At 44.7% G+C, this 25,422-nt stretch overlaps 1 protein-coding gene across 9 annotated transcripts in view; it reads left to right on the top strand.

The window, feature by feature from the left end:
- AUTS2 (activator of transcription and developmental regulator AUTS2) overlaps window positions 1-25,422 on the top strand; it is a 733,350-nt gene that overhangs the window by 683,892 nt on the left and 24,036 nt on the right. For 8 of the 9 annotated variants that reach the window (XM_057410700.1, XM_057410698.1, XM_057410695.1 and 5 more), the window contains 2 exons: window positions 23,115-23,583; window positions 24,922-25,175. In XM_057410700.1, coding sequence (XP_057266683.1) covers window positions 23,115-23,583; window positions 24,922-25,175 — 723 coding nt within the window. The remainder of the gene's footprint in view (window positions 1-23,114; window positions 23,584-24,921; window positions 25,176-25,422) is intronic. The other variant, XM_057410696.1, reaches the window with a different exon arrangement.

Raw genomic sequence — 25,422 nt, 5'->3', positions numbered from 1 at the left:
ATGTCATTTCCTAACCTCTTGCAGAGAAGTCAAACAACTCAGAAACTCTGGTTATTTACCAGGTTACTTAATACTGTTGATACTTTTGCACATTGAGGTCCATTTAGATGCATCCTCAAACTCTACTTTTTGATATACTTGCTATCAGAAGGCTCTAACTCCAGCTCAGTTTGGATGGCATAGATGGGTTGAGACATCTCCCACTAGTTGAAGCTCAAAAGTCAGAAGCCAAGTTAAGATCTTCCTACCCAAGCCAAATTATCTATAACCAGATCTTGATCTTCAGGTTTTGGTTGGTTGTAAGAATGGTGTTACCGTGGGAGAGGATGCTGGGCAGAGGAATTAAGACTGCAAAAATAAAGAAGAGAGGGAATCTTTCCGGCCTGAGTAGCAAGAGAATGTAGAAAAAGGAGATGTAAGGCTGTGTCCCACTACAAAAGGCGGTGTAAGGCTGTGTACGGATGTGCTGATCTGGTGGAAACAACACCGTGGCACATCCTAGGATAGTTTGTGGCCATTTTTTTAACCCCAGGAATATGAAATGTCCTTTGGTAAACCTGCTGTAGAAGACGATAGCGAAACTTGTAAGCATTTTCTGAGGGAAACGTGAGCTGTAGAGTTTTATTAATAGGATGTAAAGCAATTATTTGTTTGTGTGCTTTTCCCCCTCAGGAATCTTTTCCTTTCTGTTTTCTAAATAATACAAGACATCCTTGGCAGCAGAATCCCCACAGTTGTTAATGTCAGATTGTTATCAGATTTGGCAGTGATTGTTTTCTAATAATATGTATGTTTTTCCCTTGCTGCTTATGTAAGAGTGACAGTTTGCTGAAACTTAATGCAAGATAGAAAATAAAAAAGGTCAGCACTTGCCATTTACATCCCTGAAAACAAATGATCTAGTGAGCACAGATCCTTTTTTATATCCTTTATCTGCCTTGTAGTTATCTAAGAGAAAGATTTCCATGAAGCAGATGAGGGGTGGAATTCCTCCTGCTTTTTAGCTCCTGTTTAGATCCTATTCATGTTTGGGCTTGAGTAACAACTTCTCTACACTCCCAGCAGAAGAGCTGATGGAATTCATTTCAGTTTTGGCCTTATCTGTAAGGGTTTGTGGAGATGTTTTAATTTAGTAAGCTTCATAACAGCCTAGTTACATGATTAGTATCTTCTCTTGAGATAGGAGTGGGAAGCAGAGCCCCTCAAATGGCAAATGCCTGGTGCGAGGTCTCAGAAGCCGGTGTGTGCCAGACGTCATTCCTGGGGCTGCCCATTGCTTGCCCATAGCCTCATACAGAGGCTGCAGACCAAGGATACCAAATCCTTCTCCTCCAGGTGGACTTCAGCAAAGCTCAGAGCAGGGCCACGGTTCTGATTTTCTTCATTTCCCACCATTACAGTGAGTTTGTGTGTCCGTCCTGTGCTCTGACCTCAGCCAGTGCAGTTGTGGCTGGCAGCTCCAGTGGGTCAGACATCGAGCTGCCCATGGAGCCAGGGAGAAATGATTCTCTCTTGCATCTTCAGCCATGTGGCAGTGAAAAGGCACCAGCTGTCCGGCTCCAAACCAAACCATCCACTTTGCTCTGCACCAGGCTGTTTCCTAAACAAAGCTCTCTGATTACTGAGTATTATCCATCTCCCTAAGGAGCCACGGCTACTCCCCCAGCTGCCATCTTCCTCCTGAAGTGAACATGAAAGATAGACTGAGTCTGATCCCAGGGCAGGATTAACAACCTGGGATGTGTCACGGCAGAGAAGAAAGGGCAGCGTTCAAAGCTCCTCTCATCTGTTATGGCAACAAAACACAACAGAAGAAGTAGCTTAATACCAAACACAACGCAACCTCTTTCAGAAAGGGATTAAGTAGCTGAATGCACTTTTTTAGACTGAAAGTGATACGGTGTTAAATATAACCCTTTTAGACTATTTCTTCCTGGGGATTATTTTGGAAAAGCACCATGACCCTGGATCAATGAGCATCTCTTGATGCTGAAAGTATTAACCAGGAACGAGAACATTAAGCAAGAACAAGCTACTGTGAGTTATTTTTTGCCTTGCCAGTCTTCATCTCAAGATTACTGGCAAGATCCTCTTGTCTGTGTGTTGTTCTTAGCTGGAAGATTAACTGCTGCTATATTTCTACAGTGACTTTAGTCTTATTAATGAGAATGATAGGAAGTGTGTATGTTGTTGTAACTTAGTTGACTACATTGGAATTTAAGATCTAGAAGAAAGTGTGTGTATATATATATATTGTTTTTAAGATTCATTTAGTAAGAGTAATTTATGTTTGGGTTTTTGGCGGAGAACACAGGTTGTTTAGCAAAGAGGAGGCTCTGTGTGATACAGCCCAACCCCAGCTCCCAGGCTCAATGATGTCTGAGTGCAGGCTGGTGTGGTACAGGGCTGCACCAGGTTGCAGAAGAACCCTTAAAGATTGAATTTCAATGAAATAGCCCAGGTGGACAAAGTGTATTTTTCTTCCTGTGCTTTTCCTTCCTCTGTGTTTTTGTGTATCAAGTAATAACAAATGATTACACTTAGCTGGGTGAAATACTCCTCTCTAAATAGCTCTTACTTGAGCGAGCTGCTCTGCTGTTGTTCCTGATAACCAAAACTGGAGCGCTGAAACAGATATCCAGGGTTATTCTGGGGTTAGAAATATTAAAATCTTTCTTCACACTTTCCCTCCAACTCTTTTCCTGTGTGAGCTGCTGAGATCTCACCCTTTTGTTGACACCACAAAGTTTCCACCACACTCGGGGAATACAGGAGGTCCTAGAAGACACTATAGGCAAAGCTGGAGCAGGATGTGGCGGGTTTAGGGGCTTTTTTTGTATGGGAGGAGGAGGAGGAGGAGAACTCTTTAAGGTTGCATGCGGTTGTTTACTGACTTAGCCTCAGTCCACAACAGCTTCTGTAGCCTGTTCAGTGTGAAAATTGAGATGGGGGAATAATAGTGTCAGAAGAAATAACCTATTTCAAGCAATGTGTTGTAACTCAACTGCATTGACCCTACTTGAATGAATTTACCAAGTAGTGTAAAGTGAAGAAAAGAGCAGCCTCCTAGTGAAGCAGGAGGAGATATTTCCTTTCTGCTGTGATACTTGACTCTGTGAGTGAACACTTAAACCTTCCAGGCAGCAGTGGAGAGCCCCTGAGACTGCATCTCCTTCTGCCAGGGTAGAATGCAAGTACGCTTTCTGATATCCGTGAGGATTGTAATACACTTTTGGAGTAGTCCTAAGTCGTGAGCCAAGACCCATCATGCTGCGGGATGTACAAATGCACCAGGGCAGATGTGTCCATCACTGCTTTTGTGCAGATAATCTGTGGAGTAGACAAGGGTTAGAGGAACCACAAAAGATCTGTAGAGAGAAGTAGAGGTTTGAAGTAGAGAGACATACAGATTTCTCCAGTTGTAGAGTCTGAAGGCAAAGCACCCTCTTACATTAAAGAAATAGAAGGACTCCAGTTATGAGGTTGTTGTTCAGCCAGGATGTGATCACTCCATGGTATAAAGACATGTTGAAATGAAAGCATTATCTGGGATACTGATTTGTTACTGGCATTGAGGAGCATATCATGGTTATTACTGGGGAACGCTTGGCATTTTCACTGAAGTCTAGCTTGGTTCAAGCCCACTGTTACTGGTGCCATTGAAACAAATCAGTAGTAATATATCAGAGTGTTAGTTCCCTTTTTGAGCCAGTAGTTAATTCACACAGTTATGTTGGGTGATCCTTTGGAGATGTACAACCCCATGTAGGGATAGTCTTAACATTTTGCACAGTGAAAGAGTGAGATGTGATGGGGACCCTGTTCCCACACTGTGGTGGATGTAAGTGGGTGTTTCAAATGTCACTTTTCAAAGGTGACATGTCAGGAGCCTGGATAAGCAGAAAGCTGAGCACTTACTGTCTTTAAGTATTCGCTGGCATCGTCTAAAGCTGATGTCTGGTTCAGTACCAGGCATGGATGTGGTGCCTGTCTCGCTTCCCCTGGTAGTTTCAAGCAGGTGTACCTTGAATGGAAAAGGGTGAAGTGATTCACCCACAGAATGGTTGCACTCAACCGATGTCTGAAGTACTTTTGCAACATCCATTCACCAGAGCATAGGTATGTTATTTTTTTTCTTTTGCAAGTTTATGGTTACTTAAACAGCTTAAAAGTTCATCCAAAATATTATTTATGTGATTTTGAAAAGCAACATTTTACTGCAAAACCCTGTAAAGATGCAGAGGGTAATGTTACCAGCTGAGTGTGTGGCTCTGGAAGGGATCAGCATTGTGGCTTCTTTACTGTTGCATCTTCTGCATCATTATCCAAGCTCAACAATAGACTCTTGCCTGCTATTAGGGAGGCCCTTGCCACTATTAAGAAGAAACTGAATTACCATGGAGTGGTTAATAAGACGCAGCATTGCTGCCTTTCATGATTGTATCAGGAGTCTCATGATTATCTTTCTTCTTTTTTTAATCTTAGATCCTGAAGTACTGTCATTATGTGCAAGGCACTCCCTTTCATGAGGCTAAAAATGAAATGCAAATAAAACCCTGAATATACATGCCACAGCTTTTAAAGCAGTTTCATAGGAGGGAGGGATTGAGTGGTGTTTTTTTATACTTGAGATTGGAAATACTTCAAAGTTTTGTCAAGCTGGAAGAAGCAGTGAAGCATCTCACATAGGCACAGCTCTATACCTTGTGCATATTTGCCATTAAGTGAGTCCCTGTGTCCTGGGTAGCATCCTTCGTGTCCCACACAGTTGGGACTGTGTGTGTTGCTGCTGTGGCCACAGATGGTTTGCAGAGGCTGTTCCTTCTCCCAGAGCTTGGTCAGATACTGGGCTGCCTCACCACTGTCAGCCAGGTACTGTGTGGGAATAGCAGTTGTACTTTGGCCATGGTTTCCACTAACACTGCTGCTCCCTGGCAGCATTTCCTACCTTGTCCCAAATGCAGCCAGCTGTCAGAGTGAAGGTGCAGTCATGGCAATGTGACTGTGAGTTTGCCAGCACTGCTCCAGCTTCTGCCCGAGCCTCTGGCAGAGGCTGCTGTAGGGATCATGGCTGTCCCCTGTCCCCTCTCACCCTTCTGCCAGTCTGAACCGAAGCAACAGAGGAGCTGGCGTATGCCCCCTCTGCTGTCACCTTCTAGCAGTAGCTCTGTCAGAGAGGGATGGAGTACGTGGCTCTGGAGTACAAGGTAGCTGTTACACCTAGAAAATGCTCAAATCTCTGTCATTAAAACATTTCCAGGCGTCATTGCGTGCTGTAGATATGCTGGCGTGCGTTAGTAGTGTTTTCTTGAGCTGTGTTTCAGTCAGGGAGGGGAAGGGAGGCAAATTTTACCTGATACCAGTGGGGAAGCAGCATATCAGCACATACTCTGTCCTCGGAGTAGGTCAGCAGCCCTCCTTCACTGGCTTTTAGCCTGGAAAGAGAGACCCATACAGTAAAACAAGGGGATCAGAGTTTGTCCATTCTTTTTCTTTGTCCTCCGTGGTTAAATATGGGTTATCCATTACAGACAGCTGTTTGAGGAGGAAGGAATGTTGAGATCAAGTAATTAAATTCCGCCAGGGTTACTGCATCCATTGAATAAACACAGTGAAAGATTTTGATGCTACTGCTGTGCTTAAACCCCTGCATTTTCCCTCTTCAGACCAGTAGTAATACTGCCAGAAACAATTTCACTGCAGCTACCACCATTAATACCAAACTTGTGCAATGTATCTCCTGTTAAATCTGGAGTGCTGGGAGCAGAGTAACCACAGAAATCATTCCCTTGAAGGTCTGGGTTTGCATTGGCAGCTGAGTTGGTAAGTGCTGAGATAAAAGCCCTGCCTGGAGCACCCCATATTAACCAGCCATCCGTGTGAAATGCATCCATTTATTTAAGTAAATCTTGCTGTTACTTGGCTTTGAACAAGAGCCCTTCTTTTCCTTTGTGGTTTCTTCAGATAATCTCAAGCTCAAATGTAACTGCTCCTTTCCAATGTCTTCTGGGCAAAGGTGGTTCTAACGCTGTGGTGGAAAGCATGGGCTGGTAACTGTTGGAAGGACTTGTCTTTGCAGCACTGTACGCCTCAGATACGTGACAGCAGCAAAACATGTTCCAGAGTGCTGCAGTGTCTTCATTAGAAGTCTGTTGAGCAGTGAGATGGCAAACTGGGTTATGAATGCACAATTATTTGGGTTATTCAAGAGGAGAAACAGCAACACTGAGCACCACGGGGAGATAGCAAAGGTGCTGAGCAGAGTGAGTGACAGGAGATGAGGTTATGTGTTAAATAATTGCAAGATGAGGGCTACTGGAAGAATGAACTATTCAGAAGCAGCTCTGGCCTCTAAATTAACTGGGATAATTCAGTGAAATGGCCTGTGGACAGCTCAATAGGTGTTTTTGTTCAATGCACTGAAACAATTCAAAAAGATGCAAATAATGAAAGGCTGAATCAAATCTTGGAGTCTGAAATAGAAGACATGGCTTTTGTTCAAAACACTTGCTCGAGGCAGCCTTTGAGGAGCGTGTTGTTTTCATTGGGCTCCATGCCCAAAAGACAGAGCTGGAGTAAGGGCTTGTAGATGGCCAGTGGAGATGCTTACACATGAGAAATGGCTGTGGTATGAGGAAAGGCTGGAGGGACTGGAACTGGGTACAGAGGAGATAGTGAGGAAATCAGAGTTGGAGGGACTGGAACTGGGTACAGAGGAGATAGTGAGGACATCAGAGTTACTATGGTTAACGATAGAAGCAGTAGCTGCAGTAATACATCTCCTTCCTACATGCATGCCCAGGGCACATGTGTGATCCATTTGGGCTGGTCAGCTTCTCACCAGATGATGGGGAGCCCACTGGTGTGAAATAGGTGGGGAAGCATGGCTGTGGAGCCCAGGGCAGGTGAGGCTGGCTGGAGAAACATGGAGGAGGAGGGAGGGCAATAGTTTAGTATTCATCTCTTCTTCTGCACTGAGATGTATCCAGAACCCAGGAGAGCATCACTGCTGTACCGGCACTGGGGATGTCCAAGCACCTGCTCTGAGAAGGGGCTTGAGGCAGTGCTGGGCTTCGCTTTCCCTTCACCCACATGCTGTGGTTCAGACCCGCGTCCTGCTGTGCCCAGCCAGATCTGCGATGCAGACAGTGCTGTAGGAACATGTGGAAGTAAAATCAGACCCTTGTGAGCAGCTGATTTTTATCTTCCTCCCACCAGTGGCTCTGTGGCCCAGTCTTGCTTTTGCTGCACTCTTGTCTCTGTGGAACAACAAAACCACCCTCATTCCAAGTGCTTTCTTTTTTTCTCCATTTGTTTCTTTTTTGTGTAACAAAGAGACTTTCACTCGGTACTTTGCAGAATCATTTAATGTTGTTTGGTTTTAATCTGTTGTGTGATTAAAATAGATTAATGTTGTAGTAACATAAAAACCCTCAGGGGGGTTTGTTCTCTTTGTAAATATTCTCTAGGATCTCTTCTGTCTTCTAAACTGTGTGTAGGGAGAGTATTTAACGGGACCTGGGGAGAAAAGAGCCATGTTTTAAACTTAATATAAGAATTTAATTTTTAATAGGTTTCATTTGGGGGTAGAGTATTCATATTGGAGTGGAAATTAAAGTGTCTAAATGCTTTGTGTGTAAGCTGGTGGAAAGTCTATAAAGCGATGTGCAGGTAAAAACCTACCTTTCTTTCTTTAGCTGATCTTAAACCCATGAAAGTACAGAAACTATTGATCGATGTAGTTCACTGATACATGACCTGGTTTTGCAACCTTGCTTTTTGATCTGCCTTCAGCTGATACAGAGAGGGTTTACTCTGCAGAGAGCCAAGTGACCTTCCCTCCTCCAGCAGATCTCATTTGTCCCCACATGGATCTCTGGAGGGCTGTGCAGAGGATGGAAAGTTATTACAGGAATAAAGTCACTTCTAGTGTGTTGCCAGCCATATGGACAAGTGAGGTGTGCCTAGCCAAGCTGCTTGTGCTGCACTGGGGTTTATTCATGTCAGAGTAAAATGGCCATTATCACTTGAACTTTTTGGATGAGAAGGGTGTAAAGAAGCATTAGTTGCTTCCTAAATATACTTATTTACTATGGGCTTTACCTGGGAGTAAAGCCTCTGCAGTTTTATTTCAAGGTTAGGGAAGATTTTACTTAGTGTTACTGTTGAATTACTGGCTTTAATCCAATCAGCCTGATGGGGAGGTGGGAAGCTCAGCTGCAGGCAGCTTTCCTTGAGTTTTGTGCACTGCTAATCCAGAGACTCTTCTGTATCACACCTTGCAAAGGGGACTTTAGCTCTCTTCAGCTCATCAGACTGGAGCTTGCTTGTGTATTTGATTGCCATTCCCATCCGTGGAAGAGCATCATGGTTTGAACTGCTCCATCCCTCCTGGTGCAACATCCCCGCTGCAGAACTGGCTCCCAATGGCCGTGAGCTATGCTGGGCCAGCCACGCCAGCAAAGGATGCTTGACACAGCAAGTGTAGACAAGCTGGCTGAATTAGTGGTTAGGCTTCTATGTCTAAATCACAAGTTTATTCCATTTCTTTGCAGCTGGTAACTTGCACAAGTTTATAACTAGTTGGTGCCTCAGTTTTATGTACGTAAAGCAGGGGATGCCGAGGTGCTTATGGCAAGAACCCCGACTGCAGCTAATGACCCCCTCTAGCAGCTGCAGCAAGACACAGCAGTAATCCCTGCTGCATATACATTTCCAGGTCTGTGAGATTAGTTTAATACCTCAGCTTTATCTTGGCATTATGGACTGCTTTCTGTCTTCGTGTGGAGGCATCAGAATGTCCTCCGGCTCTTTTGTAAGATTAAGCGCTTCCCTTGGCATCCTGACAAGGAGGAAATTTAAGGAACAAGAGTATTTAACTTAAAGCTAATCTGGTCTTTGTGAAAGCAGGAGGATTAGACCATTAAGTTTTACATGCTGGCAGGTTTATGCCACCGATGGCACTGATGAACGAAGCACTGTGGAGAGGCGAGCTGGAGGTTGATGATGTATTGGAGCTGGAAGGAGGAAGGAGAGCATTTGTAAAGTAGGGTCTGCAGGACTTTGCCAGGCAGCAAGGGATTTAGAGTCCACACAGGAGCTGCAATGTGGCTATAGGTCTGTTCCACAGGACTGTGTGCTTCATTAAGGAAAAACATAATGTGTGGAAAAGGAGTGGGCAAGTCTCTACCCCTGCCTCACACTGGGTTCATTGAATGGGCATGTGAGTCCTGAGCAATGCCACTGTATTTCTCCAGCATCACCTTCTGTACGTATTTCCTGGACCACAGAGTTTTGTGTCTCCTAAAACCTTATGTTTATCTGTAAACTTGTTCTGTATCTAGAATTCAGTTCTAAGCCTTACTGGAAGAAGGGTAGTTAAGAGAAAATGCGTCATGAATTCATTGTGGCACCACCTTGTTCCTCCTGAGGATGAGTTTTTAAACGTTTTCAACAGTTTCCAGTAAAACTGGTGGCTGTTGGTAAATGTTCAACTGTCTTCTTCCTCTTCTAGTCAGAAACAAACAGTAAGCTTGAAGTGAGTGCTGGAGAGCTTCCAGCACAAATGGCAGACTTCACACCTCTTGGGAGCAGGAGGGGTTTGGATCCCTTCTGAAGGGGAGTGTGAGAAGCAAGTGTGGGGCCCTACCTGCCTCCAGAATGATTTGCATGTGCTGTTCTCCCTCTTTCCCTCTGAATACATTTGTCAGCCCTGCTTTGATAATAATCAAAGGAAATCCTCCACACTTGCACCAGAACAGGGCAAATTACTACATTTGTGTATGTATGTTCCTATGCAAAGGTATGCGCATCCACGCACACATGTATACATGATGAATATCTATCTTACAGTGGGTTGATCTGTTCAGTGGAGCTCTTAATAGCTTATTTCTAAGTGTTAATGGGCCCACTTGATTCTCTGTGTGTTTTCTGTGTTGCTCTGCAGATTATTATAGTTTCAGCCTTCTGCATATTATACAAGGGTTATGTATGATTATAAATTAGTAGTCATCATCAAGGCCTAATGGCAAACTAAACAAATGAGCTCAGGATGCGATTATAAAATGCTCATGGCTGTCAGCCTCACTGAGAAGTGAACAAATCCAGGTAGGTGCTTTTCAAACGTCCCAGTGCAGAGCAAGGAGTAGTGCAAGCAAATAAATGGTTATAGCTTACATTTCCTTACTCATTTATTCAGACGCATCTGTTGAACCACAGTGAAGAGCACTGGCATTCTGCCAGGCTTCAATTTGACCTTTTTTTTTAATCCTTAGCATTATTCATAGAATCATAGAATGATTCCTTAGATGGAATGAATACAGAGAGGCCTTAAGCAAGAGCTGATTCTTGTTTTACAGCAGCCTCTGCCCTGAAAAGAGTGGGGACAAGCACTGACCTAACTGCATCCTGCAGGAGCCAGAGCAGAACTTTAATCTTCTAGTCCAGTGCACTGTCCCTGAATAGTGGTGATTTTCCATAATTCACATCATTTTCTCTATATATTTGGAGATGTTGCAAGATCAGTTTTGCCCAATACATCCTTAAGGGTTATTGCTAAAAGCTTCTCATAGCCTTGTAAGAAATATGTGCTTTGGCATATCTATTACCTATTAAACCTGGCGAAATAAGAGTTTACCTATGTCATAACAAATCAAGCCTGGGCCAAAACAGCTGCAAACATTCTGTAAGGCTTAATGAGCTCTTCTTGCTGGTTTGCCATGGTCCAAACAACTTGTTATTGTGACTGTTCCATAGTGCAGAATTACATTATCGAAACTGCTGTTAAAAAGACAAGATGAGGTGTCAGGGAAACTGATTCCCCTCTGCAAGGGGCATGTGTGGCACAGAACTGTGCTTTATTTCCATGGTAATTCAGTTTATAGGTGTATAATCTTTTGTAATTCTGATATGATTAAACAGAGGTAATAGCAGAAGGTGGTTTTGTTTATTCCTGAAGTCCCTTTAAAGGGAAGCACAGGGAGAGAGGACAGAACAGAGAGAAAGGAACATTCCATATTTCTCTTACCCTTTGCATAAAGCACCCCTGGATACCAAAGTGAAGCAAAACAGGGAATTTGGGGAGTTAAAGTCCTGCCTGTCAGAGCGCTTCTCTCAAACAGGCTTACACACATCATCATAAAGAATGTCAGTGTAAAATATCTGAACTAGAGCAAATTGAACCATTTGGCGATTCTGATGCTTTCATTTGAAGGCTCACACCTACAAGGATGTGAAAAAGTCAATAACATGAATTGGAAGCTATTGATTATTTCACTGGGCTACTGTTGGAACATCATATGTGCTTGATTTGGTCTCCCAACACTCAGTAAACGTTTGGTTTTAGTTTCACCTCCCTTTGTGAGAAGAATTGGAAATACCATAAAACTGCAAGTGGGTTTGTGGGATTGGCTTTTTTCCCCCCTGATTTTAAAGTATTTTTCTTAAACTGAAATAAATGTTATTTGTAAAAGGCTCCTCTCACTCCAAGATGGATATTTCATGCCACAGATGGGCCTATTCTCAATTTCCTTTGTAAGGCACTGAACCTTCTGTTTGACACTGCCATCTGCAGCCCCATGGATTTTAAGACATTTGGATAAGGCCCATCCCCATCAGCCAGGTTGTGGGGCCGGGCCTCTGCTCCTTGGACACAAAACCAGTTATGGAAATGTCCTGTTTTGCTGCTGCTTCTCGGCCAGGACCTATCTTGCCACCCTGCTAAATTATAGCAAGAGATCTAAATGGAAGCCTCAACTAGGAGGCAGCTTGGGGTCAGAGTCTGTGATGTGGAAGTTTTAAACGCTGTAGTGCTGCGTGAAGGTCAGTTGTGTTGATCACTGAATCCAAAAGAGCACCGTGTTACCCACATCACAAGTGTGGAGCTGCCTTTGCTTTGTACTGCTGAGCGCTTCATAGAGTCCCAGACTGGTTTGGGTTGGAAAAGGGGCCTTAAAGCTCATCCAGTTCCAACCCCTTGCCACAGGCAGGGATACCTTCCACTAGACCAGGATGTTCTATCTGAGGCAGATAGCAAAAGAGAGGGAGAAAAAAGAATAGGGATTATTGTGGGTATTTGCAGAACTGATTTGACTGTAAGATTATTCCCAAGAATAAAAATATTTACATCCCAGTTGGTTAAAAATCTGTCCATGATGTCTATTTGTTTAGTGAGCAGTAATTACCCAACTCGGCTCCTTCTGGTAAAAGACTATTCAGTGTTTGGTTAATTTCCAAGACTCAAACATTTTGCTTTAAATTACTGGTATTGAGATGGAAGCATCCTCAGGCTGTTTTGCTAATGCAGTGTTATGAAAACACACACACTGCAGAAGCTAGGGTTGGTGTGGTCCTGCCAGGGCATGACCATGCAAAGTGATGGGACCCAAAACACCATGGCCCTGAGTGAGTCAAGCTGCCAGCAGGAACAGAGGGAGAACAGAAACCAAACCACTTCATCCACAATTCTTCAAACCCCTGAGCTCATCTTTCCAGTTTGACCCTGACATGGTTAAGTGAGCTTAAGTGTGTACTGCAAGTTAAGCACATGCTGTAACACTGCCCTAAGAAGGATGTTTTCCCTCATCAAAGGCCTTTGAGAGGAGAAACAGAGTGGGGAAAACACAATAACATGTGAGCTGTTCAGCTGTTGAGGTCAGAATGAAAGTTGAGCAATAAAACCTTTCTCAATGTCTCACCTATGCTAGGTGGAAGATGTTCAGATGCTGCATTCCAGGCTGGCCGTGCAGACTGCCGAGGCAGTGCAGGCTCCATTGAAGGAGGCTTTTCTGCCTTGTTATCTCCAAGCCAGTATTCCAATACCATGGTAATCCCTAGCTGCAGCGTTCAGGCTGTCTGAAGGCGAGTGGCTGGTTCTTGCTGGAAGGGTTTGGAGCACAGGCTGTTGCTGGAGCTTTGCAGAGCTGTTGAAATGATGGCATGCTCATAGAATCCCAGACTGGTACCTGTTATAGACAACACTGCAAGTGTCATATCTGCCTCTTGATGTGCCAGGAGCTCTGGTGTGATGTTCTCTGTGCTTGTGTGATCTTGAGTTTGCTTTGTGGTGAGCAGCAGAGGTGGAAGGATGTTCATAGGAGCAAAGCAAAGTGTGACCTCTGTTCCCTCAAGTGCCTCAAGCACTGTCCAGAGCTCCATCTGTTCAGTTTTGATGTAAAAACAGTTAGATGAAGTTAGTTTGCAATGTTCTGCAGAATTTGTAATGTTGGAATGGAAGATGTCTTCTCATTTCCCTACCTAACACATTTAAATGTAACAAGTGTGGGCTAATGCCAACCTCATGAAGTTTAACCATGCCAAGTGCAAGATCCTACACCTTGGTCAGAGCAATCCCAGGCACAGCTACAGGTTGGGCAGAGAAGAGATTCAGAGCAGCCCAAGGAGAAGGACTTGGGGGTGTTGGTTGATGAGGAAATGAACATGAGCCAGCTTCAGTGTGCACTCCCAGCCCAGAAAGCCAAGCGCATCCTGGGCTGCATCAAAAGGAGCGTGACCAGCAGGTCCAAGGAGGTGATCCTGCCCCTCTACTCTGCTCTTGTGAGACCTCACCTGGAGCATTGTGTGCAGTTCTGGTGTCCTCAACATAAAAAGGACATGGAACTGTTGGAACAAGTCCAGAGGAGGCCACGAGGATGATCAGGGGACTGGAGCACCTCCTGTATGAAGACAGGCTGAGGAAGATGGGGCTGTTCAGCCTGGAGAAGAGAAGGCTGCGTGGAGACCTCATAGCAGCCTTCCAGTATCTGAAGGGGGCCTATAGGGGTGCTGGGGAGGGACTTTTTATTAGGGACTGTAGTGATAGGACAAGGGGTAACGGGTTAAAACTTAAACAGGGGAAGTTTAGATTGGATGTAAGGAGCAAATTCTTTCCTGTCAGGGTGGTGAGGCACTGGAATGGGCTGCCCAGGGAGGTTGTGAATGCTCCATCCCTGGCAGTGTTCAAGGCCAGGTTGGACGAAGCCTTGAGTGATACGGTTTAGTGTAAGGTGTCCCTGCCCATGGCAGGGGGCGTTGGAACTAGATGATCTAAAGGTCCTTTCCAACCCTAACTATTCTATGATTCTATGAAAAGGAAATGCTGAGTTGTAAAGTTCCCTGATGCAAGAGAATGTTAAGGTAAAGTGCTTTGGAGGGTTCAGGGGGTTACTGGATGTTTATAGATATAATAAAGATATTCTCACAGTTCCGCCAGGTGGGATAACAGCTTGCTAGAGGGAACAAACCTCGAGGTTCACTGTGTTAACCAGCCTCTTGCTGAGGGGGCTTGGAAGAGCTTTCCTCGGGTTGAGGTCATGGGTAAGTGCTGCGTTCACATCATCCCACTGCACCTGCAGTGATATGAGTCAGAAAGCAAATGCCATCTGAAATGGACCATTGATGTTACACCTCTCATGTGAGCTCTGTGCCCATCTGGGATAGCTATTGTCTGCTTTCATCTCCTGTGGGGTGTGTTTTGCTGACCTGACATTCACGCAGATGCCTTCTGGAGACAGAAGTTAAATGTGGAACTGTGTTTATTTAGAGGAAACACTCGTGGTTAATGGCACAAACTGTTTATACATAGAAAGAGTCTTTGCTTTTAGTACTGGGAAGCCAGCTGCTGACACCGTGGGGCTGTCCTGGGTTAGCCCTGTGATTCCTTCCCTCCACTGATGGTGCCACAGGGGGCTGGACCCCACGTGGGATGAGCTTGCTGTGCTGGCAGCCCGGCTCTGTGCCACACATCCTGTATATCCCAAATGACAGCTGAGCAAACTTATGAAATCACAATTGAGGATGATTATATTGGTTGTGAGGATTAGCACAGCAGGTAGCTGTTGGCACAGGGCAAGGTTTGGGCCGAAGGATAAGTACAAATTCCTTTTATTATTGCAGCTAATGGGAATCTGCCAGACTTTGAAGCACAGAAAAGCCTCACTGGCCACCTGTGAGCTAATCACATAGATTTGCCTCATTCTGTATTTCAGCTCACTTGGAGCCTGTAATCTAATTTCCAAACAGAGATGAGAAGAGTGAACAATTCATTTTCTACTTTACATGGCTGTGCTGGTAAACTTTTAATCCCTTTAGAATTACAGTTCCTTGCAACATGGAGGTAACACCACAAAGTCTACGTGCAAGGCTTGAGTCTTTGAATGCGGCAGTTGCTGGATAATAATGGGCCTCAGTGAGGCACAACCTGCATCAAAATGAAAGGAGCATGGGATGTTTTTCAGATGGTATTTTGAAGCACAGATGGGCTAAAGATTTCAGGTTGTGTAGAAAATCCCCGAGTTTTGGACTGCACAAGTACCCTGCAGCAGTCAGGGTTGTCTTCAGCTTCAGACGTTGCACCCCAGTGTTGGGGTCTTTTCTGCATCTAGGACACTATTGTGTCACTCTTGCATTCTACCAGCTAATCGGCCATTTCATAGTTACAGTGGAAGTGTATAAACCTGCAAGGCCAGGATGGATGTGGTTCTGAGCAACCTGGTATAGTTGATGATATCCCTGCTCATTGCAGGGGGGTGGAGTAGATGAGCTTTGAAGGTCTGTTCCAACCCAAACTATTCTGTGATTCTGTGTATGTGGCATATTTGGCTTTAATCTGGTTTTCACTGCTCACCATTTATTTTGGGACCAAGGATATTTAGTTAGAATTTAATCCACATCTGAGCTAACGTTGAGTTGGGGGTGCTCATGTCTGCTGAAAGCCCAATACTTGTTCATGGTGGTGTGTTTTAGGATGTGTTCTTGTGGATGCTTCTCATCCAGTTGCTCTGTCATAAGGAACACAGCACCAGCATGCTGTTCCGCTGGTTTCATTAGGGACAGGTCAATCAGTGAGCATTTAGTGAAAGCGAGCACTGTACTTCTGACATGTGAAGGACTTTTCACACCAACTGAGTGTCTTTTTAGTGATCTGCATGGACAGTGCAGAGATTATCCACATCTCTGGGAAGAAAAACTTCAGTCAGAGCTTTCTCGAAGACACAGTGTGCTTCAGTAGTGAACAGGTAGTTCACAAATTGGTTTCATGCTGCAGTCAAACTGGGGCCTACTTAGTTCAGGTAACTGGGACAAAGTAGTCAATGTTCAGTGGATGTGAAGAGCAGGCTGGGAGAGCCATGGTCAAGAAAAGGAGATGTCAAGGCAAAGCAAACCTATGAGATTAATTCCATAGGGTCTCTAACTGAGGCAGGTCTTTGGACAAGAAAAGGCCTACATTGCATTATGCAGAATATGGTGATACTCCTTTTTGAGTGGCTATAAGAAAAAGCAAGAGGCTTTTCAATTTCTGAATTATCATATGGGCTCTAGTGGAATATCACATTCCTGTTTATAAAATGCTATAGAATGATGTAAGAACAAAACTGACACATGCTAAAGAGGTGTTACCATGCCTTTTTCTCAAGTTCATGCTCTTTTCTATTTTTAATTTCTATAAAGTCTTTTAAGTCCTCTACCTCTGTCTCGCACAGGAGGACTTGGTATGCAGAATCATGCTTTGCGTGCAGAGAAAAGCTTCTAGTAACTGTGGTGTTGTCAAAGCAATCAAACACAAAACAGAGTGGTAGATCTTCAGTTCTGGTACAGCTCTGTATTTAAAACTAGTCAGGAATTCAGCCATTCCCCCCCACCCCCCTTTAAGAATAAATTCATGGAATATGTGAGACCAATACAAGGAATTCAGACAATTTAAAAAGAGATGGGCATTACTGGACATGTATAATTTAATAGATTAAATAGAATAGACAGATTCAGTAAGACCCTTTGTTGACCAGGAACTTTGAAATTTCATTTTTGCATTTACTGATATGACCCAGACCAAAAGAATTCTTTTTAAGTGATGCTATGTTAGAGCAGACAGTTGGATAATATCTGTCTTTTACTCTGGAGCATTGGAAACACGAGCAAATAGTGCCAAGCATAAGAATACTGTGAAGCAACACTGGTTGGTGGAGTTGTGATTTGTTTGCTCACAAAGTTTTCCTAGGGACACTAATGGCTTAAAACAGTTGTAATTTAAAGTGGGTATTGTCATGGTCGTGCTGCGCTTCATCTCAGTGTTAGCACAGAGGCAGTGGAGGTTTAAGCTCTCTGCTTATATTGACATCATGCCTTTAAAAACAGAAGAGGAAATTCTTGGCTCTAAAGAGCAAACTCACAATGGAAGCAGTGGTATGTGTCTGGTGAGTTACGGGTATGACACTTCTCGAGGGGAATAAATGTGTTACTTTGCTGTATAAACATATCACACAGATCTTTTTTGTCCTTCATGTATTAAGCTGAGCTGTCAGGCTAAATTCGATTAGTGTTCATAGGGTGATACTTTTCAAGCTGCTTTTGAAAGCTGGTTTTGTTCAAGCTCATTCAGGTAATGCTGTCACATAGAGCAGAATGAGCAGATGTCATGAGCATTGGAGGGAATATTGCAGCTCTATGGCCAAGGCAAATGGAGAGCAGGGAGGGGGGACAGTGGGTGGATAAACTCAGTATATTTTCCTTCCCTCACCGTGCAATGGAGTTAACCTTGTGCTGAGGTTACCCAGCTCCCACCACACTTCTGCTCTGCCCACTGGGTGGGTAACAGGGCGTTCAGGTCACAGCCAGAAGAGGAGAGGGGAAGATGCTTTTCTGAAGCCAAACCGAAGTGGTCTAATGGGTGGTGTCCCTGCCCACAGCAGGGGATTGGAACTGGATGAGCTTTAAGGTCCCTTCCAACCGAACCCAGGCTGGGATTCTATGATTCTGTAACTGTTACCAGCAAAATGCAGCTGAAGAAAGGAGAGTAAAGAGTTGTGTTACTTTTGTCATGATCTGTTTGCAATGTGGTGTTGGATTAAGAGCAGCTGAAGTCTTGAGTCCTCTGTCCAGAGTTGGGAGGGCCAAACGCAGCAGTCATACATGATCTAAGGGTGCCTGTGGTAGCTGGAGCTGGAGAGAACTGTTAGAAACCACAGAGAAACCTCACCAGGCTGAGAGAATAGGGATGGAGAGTCAGGCAAACTCAGAGCAATTCACATTATACCAAACCATGCAGGTGCCTACAGACCTTGTGGGGCTCTGAATTAGCTGGGACAAGTCAAGGCAAGAAGCTGAGTGTTACTAGGTGGTTTAACACAGAGCTTCACTCACAGCTGCAGCTGCAGGCTGGGGACAACTGCCTGTCTTGTGGGTGAAGAATACTGTGGTGAGGATGAAATGCTTTGATATTAATGGGGGTTCAGCTTCTGAGGACTGGGCAGTATTGTCAGGGCTTCAGAAAGTATTGCAGAAGCCCAAGAGGTGTGACAGGATAGCAGGAAAAATAAAAAGTGAGCAGGCGTGTCGGAAAATTCTCACAGGACGAAAGAGTGGGAAGACAGGAGTTGAAAACATTATAAAGGACATAGAAGGGGAAGCAGTTTAATTTTCTAAAGGACTAGGTGATCCTGATGGTTTGTAGAGAAGTCATCTTCTCACAGACTTGCAAGAACCAAGTGCAGTTAAAAGATGAGAAATGAAAACCTTGTGGGAGGAATATTTTCCTATGACATGCTAAGAAATTTACTGCTATGGGCAAGAACTTGCGAGTACTCAGAAGGGACCTGAGATTTATGTGCAGAACAAGCCCATGGTTGTTATCACAGTTCTAGAAAACCTTGGAAGAAAACCTCGGGCTTTTGGTGTAAGCCAGCCTTTGAGATTGGCATCAGATCCCGTGGGTTGGACAGGCTGCTTTACATTTGCTGGCAAGGATTCTACACCTGGTTTGGAAAACCTTTGTGCTTGCTGCAGTCGGTGGTGGGAAGCAGGGACCTCCAGCCTGGTTTAATAAGGCCTTCTCTATGTTTCTTTGACACTAGGTGTGCTTTACAGATACTGTGATTACAAGACCTGTATTTCTTGAATTAGAACATGAAATTGAAGCAGGAGGCTAAAACTCCTTGTGCTCAAACCCTTTATTATTAGAGAATATTCCCCAATGACTTTGTCTCATAGCTTCCTACGTGGGAAGTTTGCCAGCCCATTTGAGAAAAGTCCATTTTTTATAAGCGCTCCAATGCTGGTAGCTGGCTATTGAATAGTTAATGGTATGGTTAAGGATGTAATGTATTGCATCCAAACTGGAAAGGTTAGGAAGCCAAGAGATTTTCCCTACTGGAAATAAACCTTTGGCTGTGTAAGTGTGTGCACTGAAACAGGATGGAGGTATCATGGTGTTGCTTTCTCCTAGGATCTGTAAGAATGTTACAGTTGCATGCATCTCTATTAAGTAAAATGCAATCATTTATGAAAGAAAGGCGATCTTGGATGTTCTGTGCTCACTTTCCTCTAGGAAGGTATATCCCATTCCTTTTTACTAACTAAAGAGGTGCTTTATTACAAAGCTCAAACATAAAGTGCTTTCAGTGTTATACTCACAGTGTACAGGATACAGGAGTCACAATTGTTGCGTGTTCTGTTTAACAGCTGGATGAAATTAATTGTTTCATGTGAAATACTGGAGGACTCTGCATCTTCAAATCAAGGCCAGAAGCAGCTCAGTGCCTGAAGACTTTTCAGCATCTTATGCAATGACACTAAGTGCTTCTTCTCATTGATCTGCAACTTTCTTGTTGCCAATTAAATCCATTTGAAGGCAGAAGATAAACATTATTAACAGGAGGGAGCAAAATCTTTTGCCCTGACTTTCTTCTCTGTTTTATGAGGAAGTACAAAGTGTGTCACAAGTCTTGCAAGTCAGTTGTACTAATACCTGCTTACTGTGGAATAATTGGTCTCAGCAGATGACAGCGGCCATGCTTGGGAATGCGTGGTTTTGATTTGCATAATCAGATACTTTGGTGATGTCCTCGAAAATTGGGGTGAAAGCTGGCTGGAAAATTGTTTCAGCAAATTATGTATATCCAGCAGATGAATTGCTCTGGGGGCCTTTATGGTACGTGTTGGCTGGTGAACCCAACAACCTCCTCCATCCCCTGCAGTAATGGTTTCTGTCATCTGCCTTTATTTATCCCAAAGTTCCATTGACCAATGTCTAATCAATATGAAATGTACAATCGGGTCTTAAATCTGATTAATTATTTCAAGCCTTGTGAAATGCTGGTTGAAGTGTATCTCCCAGGGCTGGTGCTCAGCAGGGGCTTTCTGCATTCCATTGACTTCAGAGAAGTAAGGGCAGGTTGTATTGGTTGTGACAGTTGGCACCAACTGCCCACTAACCATGTTAAAAATGGGGAAAACAGGGGTTATATTTTTTTGAAAGCTCTAATTTTTTATCTTGCATTAAGAAGTTTGCAGAAAATTTTAGTTGGGCAGAGATAATATTGTTAAGAGTTAAACTGGCTACAGTATTAAAATCAATGCTGTTTTTAAGTTACATAGCATTATCCCAAAGATAATGCTGCAAAATATTGAAGACTCCTGTAATGAGTCTGCACTTGGGTTACATGGAGGTGTCTGGGAGTCCTGCATCTTGAGAGATTCCCCAGGCAGTGTTTGTTCAGTGAAAAATAGAGAAATTTGGGGGTTAAGACAGATCAAGGGGCAAAGACAGGAAAGAGGAGGATAATGGAAGTTGCAAGTCCTGTCGGTATGAGACAAGCTTCCATGGAATCCCAGACTGGTTTGGGTTGGAAGGGACCTTAAAGCTCATCCAGTTCCAACCGTTGCCACAGGCCCAGACACCTTCCACTAGAGCAGGTTGCTCCAAGCCCCTGTGTCCAACCTGGCCTTGAACACTGCCAGGGATGGGGCAGCCACAGCTTCTCTGGGCACCCTGTGCCAGCGCCTCAGCACCCTCACAGGGAAGAGCTTCTGCCTAAGAGCTCATCTCAGTCTCCCCTCTGGCAGGTTAAAGCCGTTCCCCTTGTCCTGTCCCTACAGGCCCTTGCCCAAAGCCACTCCCCAAGTTTCTCCTCAGTCCTTGGCATCAGACTATGTCTTTATTCCTTTTTCAGTAAAAAGACTGACGGCTGCTGAGTGCAGTATCAACCCAGTGGATAAAGGGAAGCCTCTGTCAGCACAAAGTTACATCACAGTTACTGGTCTTTGGAGTTCTGATGCAGTCATTGCACTTGATCCAAAATAGAGTATGGAGACTGCCATCAAATAAAGTTGCTTGCTTGCTTCTTCAGCTGGAGGCTGGAGGTGAATTCCCATGATGGATCACCAAGCTTGAAAAGCTGTGTAACTGGGTTCTCTGTGTCATAGTGACGTGAAAGGTTTTTTTGTCCCTTAGTTTTAACACTGAGCTTGTCAGTCAACATTCAGAGATGCAGTGTGCGAAGACGTACTGGTAGGAGAGGAGTAATCTTGTATGTATGACCTTGAAGTAGCGTTGATGAAGTTGTTGAGCCCTCCTTATGAAACATGTAATTGGTACTGTTCATCACTGATGTGGGATTTCACCTCCCTAAATAGATACTGTGGGATGAAGGACTCTTTCTGATTCATGTATCATAATTATCAGCCATGTGGGGATGCATGTACCAGGCGTTCTGGGGTTAGAGACTTCTGGACATCTGGCACTGTTTGGGGTATAGCATAGGTGCAGATAGAGGGAGAGGCTGCACACATTCCATTTTTGACATTTGGAATAACATTATCTACTAAACACAGCATTTTCTAAGCTGTGGACTAACAGGGACAGTACTTAAGGGGAGATGTAATGAAGTTGTATGCAGCAGCAGCAAAGAACACCCAGGAGACACTGGGATTCATAGCCCTTTCCTCCAGGGGAGGAGGAGCAATGGTGTGAGGAGCAAACTCCCCACAGAGACATATGCAGAATAAATGTTACACACACGAGAGACATGAAAAACATCAAATGAAAAGCTGTAATGAATGCACAGAGTGCAGGGTGGTCCCCGTAGTATCACCTCTGTGGGCTGTTCAGCCCATCTACTGTGTTCATCTTGTGGGGATTTCTGATGACAAGGCTGAGCCCTCAAAGCCTCATTACGATGCCTGACAGACAAGAAATAGGAATATCATAACTTTTACATCTTTAAGGTGTAGGGACACAGATCCACCTATTCCTGAACAAACTGCTGCTCATTGCCTTCCTCCTTGGGGACCTGCCTTAACACATGTGGTGATCACACTGGTGAACTTTCAGTAATGCTTGCTCAGATGGGATTGATCCAAAGAATTAATGCAAATGGAGTTTCCTTTATTTAGAACCTGCAATTTAATTGCAATGAGATAGACCTTGGGTGTACAGCAGAGTAATACTTTTTATTCCTCTGGAGTCCCACTTTGCCCCCATAGTCTTCTGATCCAAATTCATGGAGAAGCCTCTGTGCCTGGTACAGACTGTGCACTCTAGAAGTGACTTTTTTCTTCTGTTCATTTGGCAGCCCAGGCAATGGAGTTGAATGTATCATAGTAGATAGGGATAAAGGGATGCTCCTAGAAGATGAGCAGCTCTCGAAGACGCGTGAATCCTGGCTTCATGTGGAGCTCTGCCCCTTGCCTTGCAATGCTTTGTGCTTCCATGATTCAACAGATCATTTCAGTGGTGGTTATGTGATCATTTAGGGACTGATTTTGCCAAATACACATGCAGATGATATTACCTGTGCTATGATATTACCTATGGGAATTCATCATCATTGTTCATGGCCTTGGAACATGGAATCATGCAATTATTGTGCAAATCTAATTTTTCTTGAAAATCTATGAAGCTCTTGCATGGTTGTAGAGGAAAGTTGGGAAATGGATCCATAGGAGAGCAGACCCAGGAGGCAAGTGGGGAGGACCTGGTGTGTATTGTGCCACGGAGACAGACCAAAGCAAAGCACAACCCTCCTGGTATTTTCCTGCAGGCAGAGGTGGGGATTTGGGGGAGGTTCTGCCTCAAGAGTTTGAACCACTGCACTGTGCTTGCTTTTTAATATGTTAATGAAGACACCCAGAAACTTCCTCATGTTAAAATAGAAGTATTAGGAGAAGGACTTGAGGGTTAGGGATGCTGCTGGAAGTGTGTTTGGATTTGATTTGGTTTCACGTTGGCACAGTCCTTGATGAAAACAACATGGAGCTGCCCAGAGTGCACCTCTGGCACACCACTTCGGTTTTGCCCATTTTGTTGCTCATGTGACTGTTTTCTCTCTCTTCTGTTGTTGCAGATAAAGAGTTAGGAGTCAGTGCACTAGCTGAAAATGACGACCCTGGTGCTAGGGCCCCAGCTGTCCCGAAAATATCAGGATTAGAAAGGAGCCAAGAGAAGAGCCAGGACAGCAGCAAAGACCCAATACTTGAGCCTGTGGTGCCTAAAGACCCTTGTCCTCAGGTGAGCCAGCCTCTGGCCCAGCCACAGTTGGAGCCGCAGCCCGAGGCACCGTGCCCCAGCCCCGCGCTGGCCCCACGGCCAGAGGCTCCTGCCCCGCCAGTGCCGGTGCCGCAGCCGCCAGTGCCGGAGGAAGCCACACGCCCACCAGTGCCGCAGCCGCCAGCACAGCACCCGCCGCGGCCGCAGTCACCGGTGCAGCCAGCGCACCCCAACCTGCCCCCGGTGCAGCCACATCCGGCCTCACAGAGCCTCTCACAGCCACTCTCTGCCTATAACAGCAGCAGTTTAAGCCTCAACAGCTTAAGGTAGGTGAACAGAACTGCGAGCACACTGATGCCCATGCTGGTTTGCTGCTTGGTGGTGATCACAGAATCATACAATGGTTTGGGTTGGAAAGGACCTCAAGATCATTCAGTTCCAACACCTTGCCATGGGCAGGGACACCTTCCACTAGGCCAGGTTGCTCAAAGACCCCTCCAGATTGGCCTTGAAGACTTCCGTTTCTCCAACTACAGACATACCCTGGAGTGAGAAGTATGGCACAGCTGCTGTTTGCCTGGTGACAGCCTGGCACGGACCATCTCACCCCAATGGCTTTAAAGCTGAATTTTTTCCTCACTGCTGACACTTTGCAGTCTCCAGTATTTTTCTCTTCACATGGCCACAGTGAGATAAACCTCAGCTTTTATTGGGGAGGTGACAGAGTTGACCAGAGAGACTAAGCCACATGTTCATAGGAGCCCGTGAGGTGTGTGAGAAGGGACCTGAACTCTCCCTTACTCTAAGTTAATGCTGCCAGCACAAGGTTGTCTTTCCCCAGATCCAACAGGCAGCTGGTGCATTTCCAAGACCTGGTGAACCAGCATTAGGGTTGTTCCATGGTTTCACTGAAGACTGGGAGGTGTTTAAGACTTTATTTTTAACCAAGTTGGTATTGCTTGTCTTTCAAAATCACTGCAATAGCAGCATGTTGTTACTTGAAATAATCACAAGTAGAATTAAGCACTAGGTGAATATATTTTAAATACTCATTAGTAGGATGTGAAACCTGAAGAATTGCAACCAGTGTAATCACAAATACTTTGCTGACTCGTCTTATCTCTGTCTATTGTGGAGGTAGAGAGGCATTAACTGCACAAGAAGCTTGTATCCGTTTGCCTTCTCAGCTTTGTTTCACATTTTCTGCAGCCTTTCATCTTACTAAGTCATAGGGAAAAAAAAATTAAACCTTTATTAATGCAGTGATCACTGATTTTGAGCTTCATTTGCCTGAAAACATGAATCAGAAGCAGTCATGTAGAAAGGACCTGATAATTAAGTAATGAATGCAGAGGGATGATTACTCCTTTGTGTGTCATTCCTGTGTTGGTGGAGGACAGAATATCAACCTCTTACAGCGGAGGAGAGTGTGTCTCGGGTTTCGGTGTGGAGAGACCATAGGAAGTAAAAGCAGATGGTTAGAGAAAGGAGTATCTCAGTGGTATTGCTAGAAAAGTAGAAAAGCAACTTGAATTTGTAATATGTAACTGACACTAATAATGTGTTAACATGAGCTGGGCATAGCCTGGCGGGGTTGTAATGTGTATGTTTGGAGCTTTTCCCTCTTCCATGCAATGCTTAATTGCTTTTCCTCTCATTAACAGCAGCAGCAGAAGCAGCACTCCTGCCAAGACTCAGGCCCCTCCTCCTCACATCTCCCACCACCCCTCAGCATCACCGTTCCCCCTGTCTCTGCCCAGCCACAGCCCCCTGCACACCTTCACACCCGCCCTGCAGCCCCCTGCGCACCCACATCACCCCAATATGTTTGCCCCTCCTACGGCCCTGCCTCCTCCACCACCACTGACATCGGGGACGCTGCAGGTTCCAGGACACCCTGCTGGGAGCACTTACTCAGGTGAGAGACGGGCAGATCATGATGTGAGTGGGAAACCAGTTCTCTGGGTTTAGTCAGAATAAGTCAGTTCGGGCCATTTGATGAGGGCAGTTGATTGGGTGGAGGCTGTACCCATTGCTGAATGATTTGGAGAGATATCAAAGCTAAAGAACACCTACACATACCCCAAGACATTTCTTCTACCCTGGGAATTAATATTTTTGGAGGGCTGTGGTTTTTCCATGTGTGTTTTCTTTCTTCCCATGGT

Source organism: Pezoporus wallicus, unplaced genomic scaffold (assembly GCF_028554395.1).
Source record: "Pezoporus wallicus isolate ANWC-B61680 ecotype Strahan unplaced genomic scaffold, APGP_CSIRO_Pwel_v1 contig_8705, whole genome shotgun sequence".
NCBI lineage: Eukaryota > Metazoa > Chordata > Aves > Psittaciformes > Psittacidae > Pezoporus > Pezoporus wallicus.
The sequence above is the reverse complement of the archived record's forward strand: the minus strand, read 5'-3'. Positions and strand labels throughout refer to the sequence as shown.